Source organism: Eleutherodactylus coqui, chromosome 1 (genome assembly GCF_035609145.1).
Source record: "Eleutherodactylus coqui strain aEleCoq1 chromosome 1, aEleCoq1.hap1, whole genome shotgun sequence".
Lineage (NCBI taxonomy): Eukaryota > Metazoa > Chordata > Amphibia > Anura > Eleutherodactylidae > Eleutherodactylus > Eleutherodactylus coqui.
This window is the reverse complement of record NC_089837.1, coordinates 429263189-429285695: the sequence shown is the minus strand read 5'-3', so window position 1 is coordinate 429285695 and position 22507 is coordinate 429263189. Positions and strand designations below refer to the sequence as shown.

At 42.7% G+C, this 22507-nt stretch overlaps 1 protein-coding gene across 5 annotated transcripts in view; it reads right to left on the bottom strand.

Moving 5' to 3' along the window:
* Nucleotide 1: 1 nt before the first annotated feature.
* The window catches only part of DGKH (diacylglycerol kinase eta), a 198955-nt gene continuing 176449 nt past the window's right edge, over nt 2-22507 (bottom strand). For 4 of the 5 annotated variants that reach the window (XM_066581698.1, XM_066581692.1, XM_066581706.1 and 1 more), the window contains 4 exons: nt 20128-20247; nt 19874-19982; nt 10245-10375; nt 2-2284 (listed from right to left, as the gene is read on the bottom strand). In XM_066581698.1, coding sequence (XP_066437795.1) covers nt 2195-2284; nt 10245-10375; nt 19874-19982; nt 20128-20247 — 450 coding nt within the window. In that variant the 3' untranslated portion in view covers nt 2-2194. The remainder of the gene's footprint in view (nt 2285-10244; nt 10376-19873; nt 19983-20127; nt 20248-22507) is intronic. The other variant, XM_066581715.1, reaches the window with a different exon arrangement.

Sequence of the window (22507 nt, the reverse complement as noted above, 5' to 3'; positions counted from 1 at the left end):
AGTGGCTGAGTGGCCACAAGCACAATGAACGGCACACAACCGACAGCTGCTTCTTCTAGGGTTTTTGCGGTGGGCAACGGGGCCTCAGATCAGGCCGAGGAGCGGCCGAGATAAGAGAGTATTCAACTTTATTTCATTTTAAGCCTATTTAATTTTTTTATGTCCTAGAAAAGCCTTTTAAGCTAAGTAATGCAAGAACCATGGATCAGTGTACAAGATTTTTATCTGTCTGTAATGCCAGTTACAAAAAAAGCAAATATCGCCATACAGGCTATGGAATAGGTGAAAGCTAGAGGCAATTTGGCAATATTTCACCCACACAGAAAGGTAACCATATAAGATGGCGTCCATCGTGTATCATCTGATGGTGTGGTTGCTAGAAGACCATACATCCAGGTATTCTCTTCACAGCTGTTATATTGGATTATAAGACTTTTATACTGTCCGACAGTATACACCAGACGAATGGCTGATATTGTAATGTTGGTGGCTAGCTAAGGAAATGTCAAAGCTGGAGTAAATATCGGTTAACTGGTAAACATCTAAATCTGGGAGTCACTGTAGAAGACTTAAGTGGCTACCTAACAAGAACTTTTCTAGATCTCAATAGAAAGCAACTCAAAATTGCCAAGTGTCATTAGCAAATTCCTAAGATTTGTCCAGATATAGAAAATCTAAGAAATATAAAAAAAAAACCTTAAAAAAACCAGACCAGACTTTAAAGGGGTTCTCCAGTAAGCAATCCGATCTGCCAGTCCCGAGTCTGTATGTGCATAGACCAAGACCTCCGCAGGAACGTACAAATCTGCAATTAGATTCTATGATACAGCAGTGCCCATCCGGATTCTGCAGTACTGAAGAACCCCATATACAGGTACAATAAGTCATCAAACAAGTGTAAACAGCAGCAATTATCTTCTAAAGGGCAATTCAACAAATCGTCTATTACATTGTGTGCAGACCTCTAGAGAAGCACTCTACTGGGATTAAAGGGGTGACATGGGATCTGGAATTCAACAGACGGTCTAAAAAGGAATAAAATATTCTTTATCCATAAAAAAGGTATAGAAATTTGTGATACAGAAACGTGGTGCAAACAAATGAGTAGACACCCTGGCCTTTTCCGTGAATGTGTGTCCCGTATATGCTACCATAAAGCTGGTGGGAAGACCACCATCATTGTGTTCTATTGCTACATGGAGGATTATCACCTTAGGACTGCTGTTGACCTCATCAATATTTCAGCTCTATATCTAAAATAATATAAGGCATTGGGAATAGTCCCCATGGATTTCCAAGAGAAGTTGTTTTGTGAGGTAACCATCTCTGCAGAATGACAATTTGTAATAACCTAATTTCATCAGTATTAATTACTGAACAATGTTGACTAACTACAATAAATATGTAGAAGATACATAATGCACATCGTTTTCTTAGGATACATGGCACATAGGCTACATGTTCACATCCACAATCCCCCGGCCACTGAACATAGTCATGCAAAAATATACAACAACTAATAGAAAAGTGCCTTGAACCAACAGACACATCAGTAGTAATAAATTAATCCATATTAAAATCAATATAAAAGTTGTTCAAGTTTTTTTTTCTTTTTTTTTTTTTAACGTTTTTGTATCAGATATGTCATGCAACTGAAATACAATTTCAACAGGCACTCCATGCATTTAGATTGCATTCACTTTATACAAAGTGTTTTTTTTAATCAAACTCCTTGGCCAGTGAATGAGCGGTACCTGAGGCAGCGTGAACCAAGACTATCCACATAGGCTTGGCTCAATTGCATTTTGGCCTTCCGTCTTATTGGGAATTTGGAGCCTCACACAAGCTAGCATGTTGACTTTTTGCCATAAAATGATATGTTGTCAGACAATTACAAAGGGCAGCTTTATGAATGTGCCAGCAGAACCCGAGGTGGCTTCTGTCAACCAACAGTCTTTTGGAATCAGGTAAGCCATATGTTTCAAGTGCAGATCCAAACTCTACCAACTTCTTTTTTTTTTTTACATTTTGGCACAAACTGCGAACTCAAAACCAAGTTTGCAATACTTCACGCATTTCCCCTCCAGCTGTATACAACCTCTTAATGAAACAGAAATCTATAACCACACAGTGCCTCGAAACAAGTAGAGCGGCTGTCCAAGACTTGCTCCACGCAGGAACACCAGCAGCGCCATTACACCTCAGAAAAAGATGTATTTTTTCCGAACTCCTTAATTCCCTGTAGAATTCGCTTCATATGACCCACTTTCATTATCCCCAGATCCTGCAAGGTAAAACAAAGAATTTGTTATCCCAAATACTGTGTGACAAATGACAGATTGTGAATTTCAAAAACATTCCACCTAAACATTTACACATGGACTTCGAGGGGAAGAGCTTCAAATCCATTAAAGGGGGTTTCCTCTATGGAAAGTGCATACTGCTGGTTTATGATCAGTGATGGTCTGACTGCAGTAATCGCTATGGATCTCCAGAATGAAGGAGACACAATGCTAGTTAAACTTTGAGAAACCTTTAGACATTTTATCAGGGCAGTGACTCTCCCTACAACCCACTGGGAAGACTGCTGTATGTATAAAATGTGCAGAGGGAGCTTGGTTCTTTAATTCTTGGGATCAATATGGGTCCCAGAGATCAGATCATCACTGATTATAAGGAGCTGGCATAGTCTAGCAATAGGCAATAATATTCTAGGATAAGGAACTATGCATAATGTGAACATGAAATCCATAAAACGTTCCCCATCTTATCCACAAGAGGTTGCTCAACTTTTTGAATCTATGTAAGAAGTAAACAAATCACCTTGGAATATTGTATTTGGCATTTTTGTACAGAAATTTAGTTGGATTGTTTTCCTTTTTGTCAACATTTCAGAAAAGAGCAGCCTAGATTATGTATGGTATAAAAACTCATTTTAAGGACATTGGCATAACAAACTGTTCATGGGTATGTGTCAAAGGGATGGAACAATGCAAATTAATGGAGATCAGTCAATGGATATAAATATGGCAGCGTAGAATGACACATTATAAAATTACAGAAGGCTAATAAAAAATAAGCGTGTTATGATGAAGGAATGGTTATTGCAGGCAGCAAATAAGCTGGAAACATTCAGTATCCAAATAATAAAATAGTTTTACAACTTTGTAAAGTGGCTTAGATAAATGTTCAACCCTTTAAGTGGCACATAATCCCAGCAAAGATGGAAACATGGTACAGGCATAGAGTGAATACAAGTCCAGGTTAAGCTTTGAGGGACCTGCATGGACCCGTCGTCTGTTAGGACTTAATTTTATGTTTATGCTTGGTGTATATGCCAGGATATGCTCCCGACATACAATGACAAATTCCACTTAGTTGCAAAAATTGCCCATTGCATCATGTCGTTTGGGAACCTAGTAATATTATATGGTTGGCAATTCAAACTCTATGTAATTCTATAATTCCCCTGCAGTCTAAAACACCAGTAATGGAAAAAAGAACGCATTTCGCTTTCAAGGGAACCACAGGCAGAATGTACCCAGGACACGGAAGCCTAGTGCCTCCTTGTAGGTTTAAGGCCGCCTGCTGACGAGCGGGTCGAATCCGGCAGCGAGAATTTTCGCCGCGGGACCCGACCCGAGCGCCTGCAGAGACGAGCGCGTACTCACACGTGCCTGGCGGCCCCGGCTCTTTCATGTGCCGGCTGCGGGGCAGCCGGTGCATGCGCAGACCGGAGCCGGCGGCCGGGTGAGTGCGTGCCCCGCACAAAAATAGGACATGCCGCGGTTTGTTTGCCGCGCGAGATTTCGCGCGGCCAAACCGCGGCCGTCTGCATAGGAGTGCGTATTGTAATGCACTCCTATGCAAACTTTCAGTGGCGGAAATCCCGCGGGAAATCCCACCGCGGGATTTCCGCCCGTGTGCAGGCGGCCTTATTCTTAAATTCTGCGGTGTTTCAGAACAAACATACTTTGAAGTTTAACTCGGGAGAGGAGCTCCGAGTCGCGTGGACAGGCCATGCTGGTCTCTGCCTGTCCACATCTCCTAGAGTGACAGGCACTTTTTTCTAACCCAGGACAACTTGTTTAATAACACAAATACACAGTAATGTTGAAAATAAAGCAATCAAACCTTAAAAAGACAACAAACTGATTGGGATCCCATTATCTCTTAAGACAACACAGTGGGTAAAGCTGCTGTGAACATGCTATAAATGTCTAAAGGTGAAAATACCATTTTAATCACTAGAGAAAATACAAAAAAAAAAGGTTAAAAAAAACAAGAAAGTTGGGACCAAAATACCGCCTATAAATAAAAGCTCAAAATGTGAAGAGTTCCTATATACCACTAAGTCCTATGTCAACATGCTCATATCTTCAGATCTTTCCAAGTTGGAAATTAAAAATAAAAAGCCAATAAAATTCAAAAACATTTGCAAAAAAACCCAGATATCCTGCTAATTGCAGTTGTCTTAATGGACTGCTGTTAGCCATGTCTACCTTCGTGTAACTTTGCAACAAACAAGAGAATTGTTTTTCAAATGCCTCAGAAAATACATTTGTATCTAAAACTCACATGCAAGCAGAGATCTACATACAAAAACAGCACAAAGCTCATGCTACTCAATCACCTATATTAACACGAGCTTGTGTTCCCAAAAACTGCCAAATCAGAGGTCAGGCAATATTTGGCGGTCATTTGCAAATGTGTTAAAACATTCTGCATACCGCAAACTGCTACTATGCCACCAAAATCTAACTTTTTGACTGCATAGCATGCCGTATATAAAATTACATCTTAAGTATCTAATAAAGGAATACAACTTAGAATTTTACTTCATTCTACTCTGTAAGAATAATACCTGAGATGTAATTTTGGGCATTTTGCCCAACTTTGTAACCCCCTGACTATTTAAATGAATGCAATATTGAAAGTCCTGTTTAATAGGTTTTGACCTTTAAAAAAACTTTAACTTAAAATTACATGTTAAGGCTGCCTGCACACTGGCGGATTTATATTGCGGAATCTGGGATGGGCGTCCCCTGTTTGGGTTCCACAGTAAAGTGCTTCTTCCTGCACACGAGCGGAAACCAACTGCGATTTCCACTCGCAGAGGAAAGATTGTAGCATGCTCTATTTTTGAGCAGATTCCGCATGGACGGCTTCCATAGCAGTCAATGATAGCCATCCCACCTGCGGTCCTTCTGCAATTAACATGGCGAAAAGGTCGCGGATTCCACATCCCCTAGCGATGGCGGGGGGAAAATCTGTACTGAGTATGTCTTACGGTGAGTCATCCAGACCATCTACAGTCCAGAAAAAGACAACGACCACGGCCGGATTCCGCTGTAGGACTCCGCATGGAGAATCCGGCTCTGCCGTGTGCAGGCAACCTAAAAGGGGTTGTCTGGGATAATTCAAAGAAAAAAGAAGAAAAAAAAGCCCCCCTATGGCAGGAAAAAACAAACTTACATCTATTCACCTCTCACGGCTCCCTGCATGCCTCAAGCTAAAAGCTCTGAGTCTCCAAGATGACGTATTGTTTACAGGGTGCAGCAGCCTGTGTACAGGACGTCACACAGGCTCCTGCAGCCAAATACAGAACTTAACGATTGCTCCCATATTATGAAAGCAACATCAAATCTCCTGGTGTTCATCAGCACCAGGGTTAGAGTACCATAACAATGGTTCTGTTAAACCATGGGAGGTTCGGCAGTTGTGTTCGGCAATGTAAGCACAAAAGAGAGCAGTGTTATGCTCATCTAAACCAAGGCAAATACTACATTTTTTCGGGGGAATTTAATTTAATTGATGATTCATTATTCACAGTCAGTGCGTGAAAATGTATTTTCTGATTGACAAAGTCTTTTCCATATATCACAAATATATGAGTCATTCCTTTCTTGTGATATTCATTATTGCTATGACTGTGGAGTGTAACTGGTATCGCTAGAGAAGCCGTACGTATATTTTACGCTACAGATAGAGTCCAATGAAAAAAACGTATAAACTGTATTTAGGCTTCTTTAAGTGGTGCAATTATTTGAAGCTGAGACCAGAACGCCGGTAAGTGTCTGATTGTAGAGTGAACAGCCAGCCCAATTAGACGAAGACGGATGATTAGTTAAGCAAGAGCTTATCTACTCATAACTTTTCTGAAGGTGAAAAAAAACATGTGAGATGCTTACCCCCTCTCCTGGGGTGATGTAATAATTATATAGAGACACAGGAGGAACTGGTCCTCCTTCCTGCAGCTGACAGTTCTCCTATAGTCCCCTTCCCTCCTAAATCACACGGAAATGAAAGCCAGCTAAAAAAGGAAGGGGGAACCACATCACTTGCTCAGTCTTTGGCTGTGTAGCAGATATTTCCAAGATTCTTGGATTTAAAACAAGAACATAAATGCTGCCCTAGGTGCAACACAGCCTGAGATAGAGCCTGTAAAAACATAGGCAGGAGTGAGAGCTGCAGGTATGTGTAGCTGTCACTTCATCACCTTATCTCTCAGGCTGTATTGTGGCTATTCCAGTTTTGTTTTAAAGTCAAGATTTTAGGCCTTAAAATTGATGCTTTAGCTGTCTTACAGCCCGAGATAAAGCCATTAGTGGCAAGGATGTTTCTCAAGCATTTTTGGCAACTTAAGTTCCTCCCTGCGAAAATATAGAAGATACATGGTTGGTAAGGAAAAGATTAAGCCCTAAGAAAATTATATCACATAGTCCTTAGCCAGCCAGAAATGGAAGGCATCAGAAGGAAATTAAAGGGGTTGTCCCGCGCCGAAACGGTTTTTTGTTTTTTTTTAACCCCCCCCCCCCCCCCCCGTTCGGCGCGAGACAACCCCGATGCAGGGGTTAAAAAAACAACCCGCACAGCGCTTACCTGAATCCCGGCGGTCCGGCGTCTTCATACTCACCTGCTGAAGATGGCCGCCGGGATCCTCTGTCTCCGTGGACCGCAGGGCTTCTGTGCGGTCCATTGCCGATTCCAGCCTCCTGATTGGCTGGAATCGGCACGTGACGGGGCGGAGCTACACGGAGCCGGCATTCTACACGAGCGGCCCCATAGAAGACTGCAGAAGACCCGGACTGCGCAAGCGCGGCTAATTTGGCCATCGGAGGGCGAAAATTAGTCGGCTCCATGGGAACGAGGACGCCAGCAACGGAGCAGGTAAGTATAAAACTTTTTATAACTTCTGTATGGCTCATAATTAATGCACAATGTACATTACAAAGTGCATTATTATGGCCATACAGAAGTGTATAGACCCACTTGCTGCCGCGGGACAACCCCTTTAACTTCTGTAGTTTCTGCAAGATATCGGCTAGATTTTCTCCAAGTTCCTGCAGGCTAATAATATGGGAAATCTTCATGTTCACTAATTTCCAAACTCTCTATTTTTCGCATTATTGACCTGCTTCTGTATGAAGGTAGATGTGACCCATTTTAAGCACGCATAGTACTAAAATGTCTAAGTTTGCTAAAACTGTTAAGGCTTTGTATTTGTCTTACAGAAGAAAGCAAATAGTGAAGCAATAAATTTCAGAAGTTGTTTGCATTGCTAACTTTGATTTTGAACAAACTCACAATTATCTAATCATAAGGAACAGCATTTAACATTATCAACAGTTTGGAAGCTATCACACTCAACTACTAGAGTTGGCGGATTTCCAGGAATCATCAACTAAGTAATAAGTGTGAAAGGGGTTTTCCAGGGAATACTATTGATGACCTATTCTCAAAATAGGTCATCAATAGTTGATCGTCTCGGGTATGTCGCTCAGGACCCCGACCGATCAGCTGATTGTGCGCCTGCTGACAGCGCCGCAATTACACAGAGTTCGGAGTGGAGGTCTCTGCTCTGACCTCTGTGTGGTGGCCGGTGCTTGTATCTGCAAGCGCAGCTCTCACTGAAATCAACGCGAGCCGTGCCTGCAGTTGCAAGTGTTGGCCACTTCACAGATGTCGGAGCAGAGACTTCCCTGCTTCCGTTGCAACCACTGTGTAGTTACGGCACTGTCAGCGCTCGCACAATCAGCTGATCGGTTGTGGTCCCAAGCTGATCAACTATTGATGACCTATCCTAAGGATAGGTTATCAGTATTATTCTCCCTCGGAAAACCCCTTTAAGTGTCTAATAATGAGGATCCTACTGCTGTGACCTCCACCAATCACAAGAACAAGGGTCACTTGTCCCTTGTTTGAACGGCATAGTGGTCGATAGTGCTACCACCATACTGCGACGTGAGCTGCCTGTTCAGCTGTAAATAGTTGGGCTTTGTTCCTATGCAGGCAAGATTCATATCCCATATATTTATTGAACAGCAAGCATATAAGCTTAACAGATCCTTTTGGGGTTTTATTCCTATCCTCCTGAGAACCCAGCCAATTTTGGATCCATCTGTCACGGACTTTCAAAATATATGCATAGACAAATACACTTTTGTGTTCTGCAAAGCATAGCACACGTATGAACAACAAAAGCACATAAGCAAACCGCAGTATATATTTATGGCTTTTGGTATACAGAGGTATACTGCATGTGTGATGTCGGGTAAAGTCACGGTTTGAACACAGCTGTAGAAAATGTCTTCATCAACCAATTTATTACAAATGACTGAGATGAGTCAAACCGTTCATTAGCCACGCTTAAAAAAAAAAATCTGTTATTTTTTAAAATATAAGTGTACAAGAATGACCCCTATAAACTATGTGACACAAGAATAATGGATTTAAAGGAACGGCCCGCCATTTCTTTTGAAAATAAAAGCTCCCTTGCGGCATAGTTTATTTTTGTAAATGACAAACCTTTTTTAAACAGTGCCCACTTGGCATTCCTGCGCCACGCCAAAAACGTCACAGTTAGGGCTCATTCACACGGGCGTACGCATACAATGTTGTGACTCTCCTGCAGCATTGTACACATTACAGCCCATACGCTCTGCCGGCAGAGACTGCGTACAGGCTACGATTGGCACTAGGCATGCCAGGGAATCTGACGTCACGGACATGTGCAGCACAATTTTTTTCCCCCTTCAAATTCCCCGCTCTTCTCAGAGCGGTGATGCGTATGGAAATTGAAGGGCTGCATATGATACGTGGAGAAATAGACCATGCTGCCATTTATTTCTCCTGCATATCGATAAGCAGTGCCACACGCAGGTGTGAATAGCAGAATGAAAGTCCATTGACTTTCATTACCTCCATTCACCGCGTGGGAAATACGCATGCGCCAATACACCCATGTAAACAAGCCATTAGACGGTCGCCAGTGACATCCAATATACAAGTCAAATAAGATAAAAGCTGATAATCCCAACTCTGTATATGTAACATAATTAATTTGGTTCTGTTTTGTAGGGAGACACTTTTGAAAAATTTTATTTTGGTGCTCTGGAAGCTTCATGGGAGCCAGAAATCTGTTTATTTGGTGCCACTACTCCGTCGAATTTAGTGTCACGAACGCACGAGTACAATGCCTGTCCTGGCAATGGGTTACCAGTGATTAAAAATGACTAAAACTGGATATAAAATAATTCTAAGCCAAAACCAAAGCATAACAGTATCAGCATTATGAGATGGAGAGTTATTAAAGCAAGCAACCACCCACCCACCAAAAATATGATGCAAAGAGATACATTTTATTGTGTAACTCCAGAAGACAGTAGCAACAAAAGCCTTATATCAAGCGGAGCGATGAAACCTTGAGATAATTGTTCCAATAAAGAGTAATACAGGATCCAAAAACAGATAAACTGATGTGCCTATGAGCAGGGGACAGCATTGGCCAGGAGAGCGATGAGATGGAGAACATGAAAAACAATTATGAAACTATGTAGCAAGACATGATGGATGCATTGGTTGATTATGGAGAATTTTGCCACATTGCGAAAATGAAAAGACTGCAATAAAAACACTAATATGGGTTTTCACCTTCCACACTGATCCCACTTATCAGAAATTGTTCAAATTTTCTTTTGAATCAAGTATTTGATATCTTAGATTATGAATTTATCGTCTAGTAAGATAGCTGTGTTTATGGTAGCAGGAATGCTGATGTTGTAGGCTGCAAGGGCAGTGTAACACACAGGGGGTGCGGGCCACAGAACAGTGCAGATTAGTTAGAGAGGTCGTCATTTCAGCCAAGCTACAAGCACATAACAAGAAGGGGACAGGAAAGAGGTTTAATTCCCATAAGGAGGAAAAATCTTAAGAGAGCGGAAAAAGTAGCACAAAGGAAATACCTTAAGATCCCGCCTTTCCAGATGCACTAGCTCTGAACCTCGGATGTCATGACGGATGAAGATTTCCTTGTACTCTCCCAAACTGAGCAGATCCAGCCAAGCTGCAACTTCATCTGTGCCCCATTTTTGAACTAACAAAGTTAAGAGCAAAACCCCCTTAAAATTTCTACATGCACAAATGCATAACAAGCACAGGTTAGGCCAAAGAGTGGAAAACAGAAATGCAGTGCTAGCAAAGGGAAAAGAGAAAAGGTATCAACAGATCGAATGGTTTGATTTCTGGTGCATGCAGGTTAAAATCAACAGTAATTCAAACAAATGTCTGTACAAGGACTGGGTTTGTTGCTTTGCAGCCGTGCTTTCAGCTTCATCTCTTACTAAAGCAAGTGAACTACAAAGAATTTGCTCTACAGGTTAGGATCAGTGGTGCAAGGTACACATTTGTTGGAAAACTCCAGGAAGAACAAACTTGTATCAGAGCAGGTTCCAGTACATGGTTAAACACATAATATACAGAGTTCATCAGCATACACAAGTTACAGTATTACTGGTGTGAGCAGAGAGAAGGCATTATAATGTACTCCTGTAGACCGCATGTTATTACAAAGCTGGCCATACACATAAGAGAGAAGTCCAAGAACCTAACAGTCTTGGTAGGATTGGATGATGATCTTCTGTGTATGCAATGCATGTTCTATCCTTGGCCGTTTTCAGCCCTGTGTTGCCCATTGAAATGAATGGGCAGCGGTTTCAGAACTGCTAAATATGTCGCACAACTTGGAACCACGTTTTTGACAGCGCTAAATGCAAGTGCCCTGCCTCCAGCAAGAGATTGCTCTGATTGGTTCCTCAAGCAGTGGCTGAGCCAATCAGAACCAGCGCTCGATGAACCAATCACAGATATTCAATGAATGGCTGTGATTGGTGCATCCAGCACTGGCTCTGATTGGCTGAGCTCGCAGCACTCAGCCAATCAGAGCAATCTCTTCGAACCCTGCCACTAGCAAAAGATGCTCCATCAGCACTGACAAGTTCCCCGGAAGCCCGCTCGGAGCACTGGAGAGCAGCGGCAGGGACCCGGACAGTGCCAGCTAGGGGAGTATTGATTTTCCCAGCGCTGCTCGAATGTATGTCAGCGCTACTGAAACCACAGAAAATGCTGCGTTTCTGCAAATGTCAGTGTGAGGGAGGCCTAAGAGGGTATGCAATCAGCTGTGATTTCATGTGTATGGCCAGCTTACAATTGTACTTCTTGTTAGATTCCAGTTATAACATTCTGGCTGGAATGGAAAACCCTCACCTTTTAATATGGAATGAGGAAAGTTAAGAGTAGTATGTGGGCTGAACTGTGAAAATTCAGATGTTTTAGCTGTTCTCAAGCTAGCCCATTGCCATTGCACAGCGGACCCAAAGCAGGCAAGGTTTTTAGAGGGGCTGAGAGGAGCCCGACTCTGAGCGAAAAATAAAACTGTAAATTCCAGTCCCAACACCGGAGCAGTTTATTGATTTCTATGCTTTTGGTAACGTAAAAAATGTAGGCAGATAAGCGAGCAGAGGGGTCATTCCAGGACAAATCACCCGAGGAGAAACACCCCGTCATCCCTGATTTTTACAAAACTTTGCACATTTGTCACTAAAATGTATATAAAAATCTCTAAATTTCAGACCAATCAGGTCACGAAATACAGGAGTGTGTGAGGGGTCAGGGGTGGGGGTGAGGGGAGGGATGTGTCACTTTTCTGAAGGTCACTGCAAACCATAATGTTTGATAATTCCCATCTTGGAAACTATTGTGCGTAGGAAGACGTGCAAGGAGTCATTCTCCTCATAATAATATGCAGATTTATGACATTTTCCTAACACTGTAATTCCAATACATCTATAATGTTTAAAGGGCCAATCTGGCAAAAACACATTTTTTCATCTCTGCCCCCTCACCTGATTGCTTGTCATACTCTGGAGGTCTCCTCTGTCTATTCCAGCCACTTCCCTGCAGTGCAGCCCCCTTACCAGCCACCATCTAGATGCTGATGGTTTCACTTACATAACTATCTCACGATGCATTAGCATAGCTATACCATTTCTTTCTGCAGAGGTGGGAACATGGTGGGGGTACAGTTTAATTATCATCAGCTCCTAGTCTTCTAAATAAGCTACAGACCCCAAGTATACAGTCAAGAAGATGAGCTGTGATATTCTCCATCATAGCTGTGTGATCATCAGTAACTGTGATAGGAATGACTGTGCCCCTTTCCTGCAGCCAGGTAACAGCATAACAAACTGAGAAATTGACTAGAAAACTAACACAACTTCAAGCAAATATGAGCTGGTCAGAACTGAGATCACATGACCGTCTGAGGCAAAGGAGGCTGAAAGTATTAGATAGAGAGAAATGATTAATCAAGGTAATACTAGTTCATTCATATACTTGGGGGATAGCTACATAAGGGTGGCCCTTTAATAATGTGCAGTTATTAAGCACTGAGTGATGGTGTGCAAGTGCATGAAGAGTAAGTGAACAAAGGACATCATTGCTACAATACATCAGGAATGCAGAGGTCTAGTTTCACAGTGAACTCTCAGTGCACAGAGATGGCAGAAGCCAACATACAAGTGTGCAGGAAGATATATACCCGTATGTGGTCCTCCAGCACCTGTGAAGATTTAAAACAAGCATTTACTATAACACCTGACTAACAACAGAGAGTGCTATCCAAAGAGAAGATCCATGTGGACACTTCATCAGTGCTGGAGAACTACACAGGGCTGTGTCCCTCCCATCCCCTTTATTACTGCAGATTCTAATAATTGTGACATGATGTTGGGTGTGGTAGTAGATGGGACATATATTTCTCCTAGGCAGCAGGCTCACCTGCTAGATAGTTAATTAGTTGCTCAAGTGGTGGAGGTAAAAGGGCAGAGGAAATGTGCAGTTGCTCTGCATCTAGAGACTTAGGCCTAATGTCCACGAGCGGGTCAGATTCCGTGTGCAGGAGCCTGCAGCGGAATCTGACCCTGCATACCTGTGCAGGCAGGCGGCGGTGTCCGCACAGACTGATGTATTTCCTGTACTGTGGATGGTCAGCAAGGCTCGCCATCGGACATGCACAGTACAGATTTTTTTTAAATCTCCTGTGGGAGATGACTGAGATGTTCCCCATTTTGTGTATTTTCTGTTGTCAGCTGTGAAGATTTTAAAATGGGGATGCTACTTGTGCTCTAAACCTATAGGGAACGGGCCAATCCCCCCTCATATGATATAAACAGGACAGACTGGTTTGTTGACCAGCGAAAGACATCTCCAGGGCTCAAGTTACAGGCGCATGGCAAAAAAGAATGTCTTTGTGTTAAAGGACAGGAAATGACTGGAGAGAAATACAGGAAGTATTTCTTATGGACAGCAAGTCAAGAATGAATAGAGCATGATCAAGGGAAGCTCCTTCCTAGTGAATAAGCTCACAGCTACCTCACAAATACCTCCCTATGAGAGTGACCTATCAGCACACAAAACGTTGTAAATGTACCTGGATGCCCCACCTTCTTGACTGCTTTCCCGCAGGATCCGCAGCCAATCTGTAGTATCAATGGAAGCTGTCCGTACTGAAATGCAGCATGCTGCGATTTGTTTTCTGGAACAAAAGGTTCGCAAAACAAAGCCGCCTGCTTTAATTAATTTGAAGACGCCCATGCTTTTCTATGGGCGGCTTGATTTGTGATCTCCTGCATGGATTCTGCATATCAAATCCGCCCGTGGACATTGGGCCTAACACCCGAAGCTGTGGAAGCTGCTACAAGTCCTGTACTTGCACACAGGTTTCCGTTTGGACTTGTTTTATTTTGTTAGGCTGGGAGGACTAGCTCACCAATTAGTGGTTAGGAACGTGTTATGTAAAGTTTGAGCTGGGAAGCCAATTATTATTTTGTATTCTTTCCTGAAGTGGCTGATGTATGTAAAGCTGCACTTAAAGGGTGAATGCAGACGGCCGGGTCGGATTCCGACAGATTCTTGCAGCGGGATGCAACCCGTGCCTCTGCAGTGAACTGTTGCTTCCGGCATCTTCTTTCTCTGCGCCGCGATGTGCTGGCTGGCGCACAGCCGCGCATGTGCAGTGCAGAGCCGGTGCGTCATCGATGACGCATCAGTGCGAGACTCGCGCTAAAATAGGACATGCTGCAATTTTGTGATCGCGCAAGCTATCATACGGTCAAATTGTGGCTGTCTGCATAGGATTGCATAAACGAATGCAATCCTATGGCAGCATGCAACGGCGGAAATTCTGCACAGAATTTCCGCCAGCATGCATTCAGCCAAAGTCAAATTTGTTATTTTGGTTCATAGGACCCATGGTCAAGCTGCATGCGTTGATGGTGTGACCATGATATACCCCAGATAGTAGAATATTAAACCTTTTTCTACCCTTAAAACACTAAAAAAAGTGACAATACGCAAGTTATAATGACATTAATAAGGATTATTTTTCTCCCGGCTGCCGTTGTCTAAGCCTGGCTGCATCCTATAGTCAGGTGCGTTTTATAGTCTGAAAAACAGAGTGTGTATATATCTTAGTAATATAAATCTACCGTATTTCTATTTATGCCACTCTGTGTGGGTACTAATTGGAGATGAGCAAATGTACTCGTTTAGGGCTATTTCGCAATCGAGCATCGCTTTTTTCGAGTAACTGACTACTCGGGTGAAAAGTTTCGGGGGGCGCCAGGGGGCGGCGTGGTGGAGTGGGGGATAGCAATAGCAGTGGGGAGCTCTCTCTCCCCCCCCCCCCCCCCCGAATCTTTTCACCCGAGTAGGCAGTTACTCGAAAAAAGCGATGCTCGATTTCGAAATAGCCCTAAACAAGTACATTCGCTCATCTCTAGTACTAATCATCGGAATTTTACAGTGTGAATCCCCACAATCCTTAGAGTTAAGAAACTTTTAAGGGGCATATACGTATAAATAACATTTTTTTAAAACAAATTTTGAAATTTTTGTTCCAATTTTACTTGTATTTGAATTACAGTGTTAGGAACACCATGTTACATATCATTATGATGAAAACAACGCCTTGCACATCTTCCGACACCCAAAAGTTTCCGAAATATGAGTTATCAAAACTTATGGTTCTTGGTGACCTTTGAAAAAAATTGCTCTCCCCTCTATTTCTTGACCCCACAAGTCTGAAAATTGAGATTTTCATATACATTCTAGTAACGAACAAATGTGCAAAGCTTAGTAAAAACCAGAGATGATGGGCTGTTACTTCCCCTTAGGTGATTAGTCCTGGAATGACCCTGCGGAGTTACAATTATTGTATGTAAGACTTATTCCTATGTAATGTGGCTCTTTAATGTGATATTGCTGTGCTGACTGCTGGCATTATCACATTTGTTCCATGACACAGATCTTATGAATGCTCTCTTTACTCACAGGGTACAAGTTAGAGCTCAGCATGTGACTAGAATCACCATGTACAATGCCCTTCGTCACGACCAATTTCAAAATGCAGCGAGTTCTTTAATGTATTTACAAAGGCATCAGAAAGGAAGGAGGAGGAACAAAAACATAGAATTTACCAGACTGACAAATCCATTTCCACAAAAATGCCTTGATAAACCTGGTCCTACCAGGTTTCTGAGAATGGACGCCAAGGACTGATTAGAATACAATGTAACAGGAAGAACAAGGGAAATACAGTCATGTGTAAAAGTTTAAGGCAGGTGTGGGAAAAACACTGCAAAGAAAGAATTTTTTTCAAAAGTAGGAGTCTAACTTCAAATTTCTTCTGCAGCGGGACAATGACCTCAAAGATTACATCTTAAGCATCAAGAGCAACGGGGAGTCCTGGAAGTGATGATACGGTCCCACAGAGCCCTGATCTCATCATCATGGAGTCTGTCTGGGATTACATGAAGAGGCAGAAGGATCTGAGCAGGCCTGCATCCACAGAACATCTATGGTTAGTTCTCCACGATGTCTGGAAAAACACACCCAGCTGAGTACCTTCATACACCATACACTTAGAAGAATTGATGCCGTTTAGAAAACAAAGGCTGGTCACACCAAATATTGATCTGATTTACATTCTACTTTGTATTTTGATTGACTAAAATACAATTAACACTTCTATTTTTAAAAGCATTCTTACTTTGCAGCATTTTTTCCGAACTTGCCTAAAACTTTTAGAGTACTAAATACGCCTGCTAATAGGCGGGACATAACTCCTCGCTGGGATTGTTACTGAGAGTGTGAGAGAATGGCATGGTATGGTGAAATGGGGAGAGGTAAGTGTAGAAGGGTGGAGAAATCACCTCTGCAGGAGGACTTCTCCACACTTGTTTCATGACCTGATGCAATTACATATCTTTTAGGCCGGATTCACACAAGCAAGAAAATCGCATGAGATTTGTGCGTTGTGAGACGCACAAATGTTAACCCTATTTTTTTGAATGAGATCATACACATAAGCGATGTTTTTCTACATGGCACCGCGATGCAAGAAACAAAACGCGGCCTGTTCTATCTTGCTGTGTGATCTCATATCGCAGCGCCGATTGTTTTCAGCAGGGCCGGTGGCAGCAACATCGATCCCATTGAAAGCAATGGGAGAAAACACACGATCCTCTGCCGCGGCTGTGATGGCCACAGCTAAGGGTCGCTTCTTCCCTAAAGTGATGTGAGGCTATTTTGCCCTGAAAACGCCTCACATCCCTAGGGAATTCACATGGCGGGGAGCGCGATATGGAGGCGGGATTCACGGCCCGTGTGAAGTTAGCCTTACAAATGCTTATCTTTCGGTGACTAAAGCTGCAAGTGCAATAATGTTTAATATAGTATTTACTTATAAGCTACTGCAAAAGCACTATAGATCTTATGCCCCTCACTGCGGAATTGTTGGTTTTAAAATATATCTTATTGTACATAAGTCTCTAAAATCACTTATATTTGTACAATGAAATGTTTGAGCTCAATAAAATAATCATGCACTCTGCTGTATGCTATATTTTTACTCCTTATATAGTCACCTTGGAAAGCCAAAAAGTTGTCAGAACTGATTTCCACTCTCTATCAGAAAATCCTCAAAGAAAATGTCCACCGCCCTCCAGTCCTTAATCTAAAGCTCAGGCACAGTTGGGTTATGCAGAAGTCCCAAAACAAACAAGTACGTCCACCGAAGAGCGGGTGAGCTAAAGTTCTGACCTGAATCCCATTGAGATGCTGTGATAAGACTTTAAATGTTCATGTTCGAAAACTAGCTAATGTAGCTGAATTAAAACCAATTCTGCAAAGAAGAAAGGGCCAAAATTCATCAAGAGTGATGGGAAAGATTCATCACAATTTTGAACAAAGGCTTGATTGTCGCTACTGCGGAGGGTGGCACAACTAGTTATTAGGTTTACAGGAGTAATAACAATTCCACATGGACGATATATAGCTTTTCAATAAATCTTTATCGTCAGTAAATGGAGTGATCATATAAAAGTCCCATTTTGTGATTACTTGTGTTTTTATCTTAAAATTAGTTTGATGATCTGCAAAATTTAAATGTGACAAATTAGCAAAAACAGAAGAAATCCTCATGAAGACAGCATGTCCTGAGCGTAGGCTATTACTGCCCTTATCTGCAGCTACATTCAAAGACCCTTGTGTCCTATTTATCTGGAGGTAACTGCAGCAACAGCAGAGAAAGAAACCCAGCCGGGTACTCATGATTTTACTGAGCGCAACATGTTGTACAAATAACCGTGTGATTTCAGAGATATGCAAATAAGGAAGCTGGAACAATACCTCTGCAGTGCCATTTATTGGATGGCAGCATTTCTGCAAATCAATGCCAGACCCTTTATACAGGTCTTAAAGATTAGGAATTGAGAGCCAAGCCAGAATCCATACACAGACAGCTGTTTCGGGGTGTTTGCCCCTCATCAGAGTGCCGTAGGATTGTGGCTTGGCTGGTGAGAGGCCTATGATGTGAGATATACGCATAATGAAATTATCAAGTAAGGCCGCCTGCAGACGAGCGGGTCGGATCCGGCAGCGAGAATTCTCGCCGCGGGGCCCGACCCGAGAGCCTGCAGGGACGAGCGCGTACTCACCCGCGCCTGGCGGCCCCGGCTCTTTCATGTGCCGGCTGCCGCGCAGCCGGCGCATGCGCAGACCGGAGCCGGCGGCCGGGTGAGTGCAAGCCCCGCACAAAAATAGGACATGCTGCGGTTTGTTTGCCGCGCGAGATTTCGCGCGGCCAAACCGCGGCCGTCTGCATAGGAGTGTGTATTGTAATGCACTCCTATGCAAACTTTCAGTGGCGGAAATCCCGCCCATGTGCAGGCGGCCTAACTGAACAAGTAGGGGCCTTCACTGTAACTTCTCTGCCCCAGCATATGAGCGGCAGCCTGCTTAATCATTGGCTGGGGGTGAATGCAAATTTGGGTTAAGCAGCTCATCTCCAAGGTTCTAGGCCAACAAACGGTGGAAATTCAGACCAATCTACATCTGACATAAGACTTACATAATAAACTGAAGGACTAAACAGGGATTACAAACCAGTACGCGAGTCTACTCTCTCCTGGCATCTTAAATAACAGATAGAACGATCTGAACTGAATAGATCTTAACAGTATATGTCTAAAACCAAGATGCCGCCAGATACTTTGAGAACACTAAGTAGTAGGTATTTTAAGAATTCGTTCAATTTACCCACCATTTTTATCTGAAGGTATGTCTAACAATATTGTGACACTGCACAGAAAGGGAAGCCAAAGCAAATAACCTCACAAGCAGCTAGCAGCAGTGACTGGATTCTTAGAACTATTGTAAGATCACTTTAGACGGAGGCATGTGCAAGATGATTGCTGTTTAATGGAGATTTCCAGGGAAATACTATTGATGACATATCCTCAGAATAGGTCATCATCAATAATTAATTGTCTGGGGTCGGCGCTCAGCACCTCAGCTGATCAGACGCTTGCAGTCAGTGCTACAATACAAAAAGGTGTTGGAGCGGAAGCTGCTGCTCCGACTCGTGTAGTGGCCGTAACTTGTAACTGCAGGTGCAGCACTCATTGACAGCTACTACACAGGGGTCGGAACAGCAGCTTCCGCTCTGTACCCCAGAGTGTAGCGGGATTGACAGCGGTCGCCTGATCAGCTAGGGTTCAGAGCAGCAGACCGCAGCTAATCAATAGTATTTCCTTGGAAAAACCCTTTAATGGTAACCAAAAAGAGGTCAGCTTACACTTCAGATTCTATGTGTATACTTTATATAGATGACCTTTAACTGCCAGCATCCTTACCTTTCAAAGAAAATCTACAGAACGACACGCTAAGTTGTACTCACATAATCGGCTAGCTGCACATATAAACCCGCATGGGTTTCCCCCGCAAAACCTGAATGGAGGTTTGTTGTTTTTTTCGTGTACACAAGTGTATCAGACAAAAAATATATTTCGGTATAATCATCCGAGCTTTCCCTCTGTTGTATCTTCATACCCTTTAATATGTATATAGATGCATATTACACAGGTTATGGGATGGAAACATTTGTTATATCTCATCAAAGGGCGGTGTATAATGGAGCAGACACATAAAGCCAGTATGCCCCCTGCCACAACTACCACGACTGGCGGACACATACCAGGCTGAGGGCTGCTCTTATGCTTCTGAGCCTTCTCCTTTTTAAACTTTGGCACTATACGAAATACTGTGCTTCTACTGTTCCTTTTAGTATACTCCAGAGGAGGATCCTGTTTGTAAGAAGGAAAGCCTACAGTTAGCACAGCAACATTAGTGCAGATATACCTGATTAGAGGAACATTTTATGAACAAGCCAATTCTAGAATCTTTAAGTGCCACAAGCGAAAATGACTTATTCTTATGCATGCCACGTACCTCTTCCTCATCTGGCTGTAAGACATAGTAAAGCCAGGGAATCTCCGCTAGCTTCGTTAGCTCTACTTCCACGTCATGCAGTGCGTTGGATAAAAGCTCTTCATGATGGGCTTCCAGCTGCTGCAAAACAAATACGAAATCAATGAAAACAATACAATTAAAGGGAACCGGTTACATCCTACAGTCATTCCCATTGTATAGTGACGACATTACGCTAAGATATGACATCCCTTTGTGATTGGCAGAGGACCGACCTCGAGGACCCCCACTGAAGTCGAGTATAAAAGAAGTTGTGACACTGATTTGGAACAATGTTCTCTTCTCTGCACAGTAGCACACTACCACATGCTGTGCATGGAATTCAAGCCAGATGCAGTTCCGCACACAGCCAGGAGCGTTGCTGTGCAGAGAAAGCTTAGAAGGGGATGGAGAGCCACGACTGAACAATTTAAGTAACTTTATATGCTATTTTTTAAAACTTAGATCACAAATGCATGATGCATTTATGAGTTCACTATACACAAAAAGGCAAAGAGGATAGTTTTCCAATTGAATTAAAAGTGTATTCCCATCTTAGATATGATATACCGTATCCACAGGATATGCCATAAATGTCTGACGGGTGTTGAGACTGTGGGTCCCAGACCCTTATCTTCCCTGATTTGGCCATAGCTCTCTCCAATTTGTTCAAGGAAGTTGTGTAAGCATCCATTAGGCCGGCTTCACACAGGCGAGAAAATCATGCAAGATTTGTGCATTGCAAGCCACAGAATTCTCGCAGGAATATGAACCCCATGCTTTTGAATGGAGTCATACACATGAGCGATGTTTTTCCGCATCATGATGCAGGAAACAAATTGTGGCATGCCCCATCGTGGAGCGCACTCTCACATTACACCTTCTATCGCTTTCAAAGGGGCCGGCGGCAACATCTCACCACGTGCTAAGTGGCTGACAGCTGCGGCGGGGGGGGGGTTCGCTACTTCTTCATGATTCACAGCCTGATATTACGCTAGCCCATGTGAAGTTAACCTAAATATCTGAGATGGGAATGCGACTTTAAACTACACAAGCAAGGGGTTTGGCGCTTGTAATATACTGTACCATGCAGTTACCTCTTAAGTCAGAGTAAAAAAGCTACAGTAGTATCATGTGATTTATCACTGAAGCCATCCTGGAGATCTACTTTTCCATAATGTAAAGTGTATGCGAAGAGGAGGTGTACTTCATTAACAATATCCAATGACTATGAAATATGTAGTGAATGTAGGCCATTTGTAACCTCTTACTGCTCTATCACGTATATGGGTCAGAGTTACAAAAGTGGACAGTGCTCCCAAAATCAAAAAACTATGTAGGAACAGGCTCCCCTGGTGTGGTGGGGTCACCACGAGGAATATGGCGCACATCTAAAATGGAGAGAGCCAATCACAGCCACGCAATCCAAGGGTCCGAAGTTAGCATAAATCAGGAAAGAACAGAAAGTAGATAACACTCAGGGACTATCCTATACGAATAACCATCAGTGTGTTTAACAGAAGGAAGCAGGTCACTTACTTCACCAGGGTGGTACTTGGGACGGGGTCAGATCCCCACCAACCCCCTGTAATCCAGAAAGGTTAAGATGCCAAAATGTAAATGGTCCGCGGTTCAGGAACACAGTGCCAGGTAACCTCTTCCATGGTTTATTGATAAAATTAACAGGAACTATAGTGTCAGCTCTTGCTTCTTTTCTCTAATGCACACATGGTTATTCATATAGGAATGTCCCGAGCACTAACTGCTTTTTGGTTCTTTCCGGAACTGTAACGTAGATATCTGTCATGAGAAAAAGGCTGGTGCGATATGACAGAGATATATAGAATATTGATCTTGCAGGAAAGGCTCCTGAGATCAGAGATACATCTAATCCGAGCAGTTTAACCCCTTAGCAGCTACAGTGTCTAAGTGGTTATACAGATGGAAACTAACAGAAGCAATACAATACAGAAGTATTGCAGAGTATTATACAAGTACTATCACAAGTCCCTGACTAAAGTGAAAGAAATTAAAATCATATAAACCACGAAATTGGTATCTGCATGTGTAACAACATGTGCCAGAAAATCATCGTGTTTTTTAACCCTTATAGTGGCAATCTTAAAAACAATGCCAAAACTGCTGTTTTTTAGTTAGTTCTCCCTTCCAAAGAATGAAATAAAAAGTTTTACGCATTTCAAAAAATGTCATGATGAAAACCTCAAATCATCCCGCAAAAAATAAGCCCGCAAAGCTCAATTGAAAAACAACATTTTTATTCTGTATAAGCAGGGAAAACACTACGTATTTGTACTGCCAAGCCGAATAAAGGTAAGCTGATTTACCAGCAGAATTGACTTTG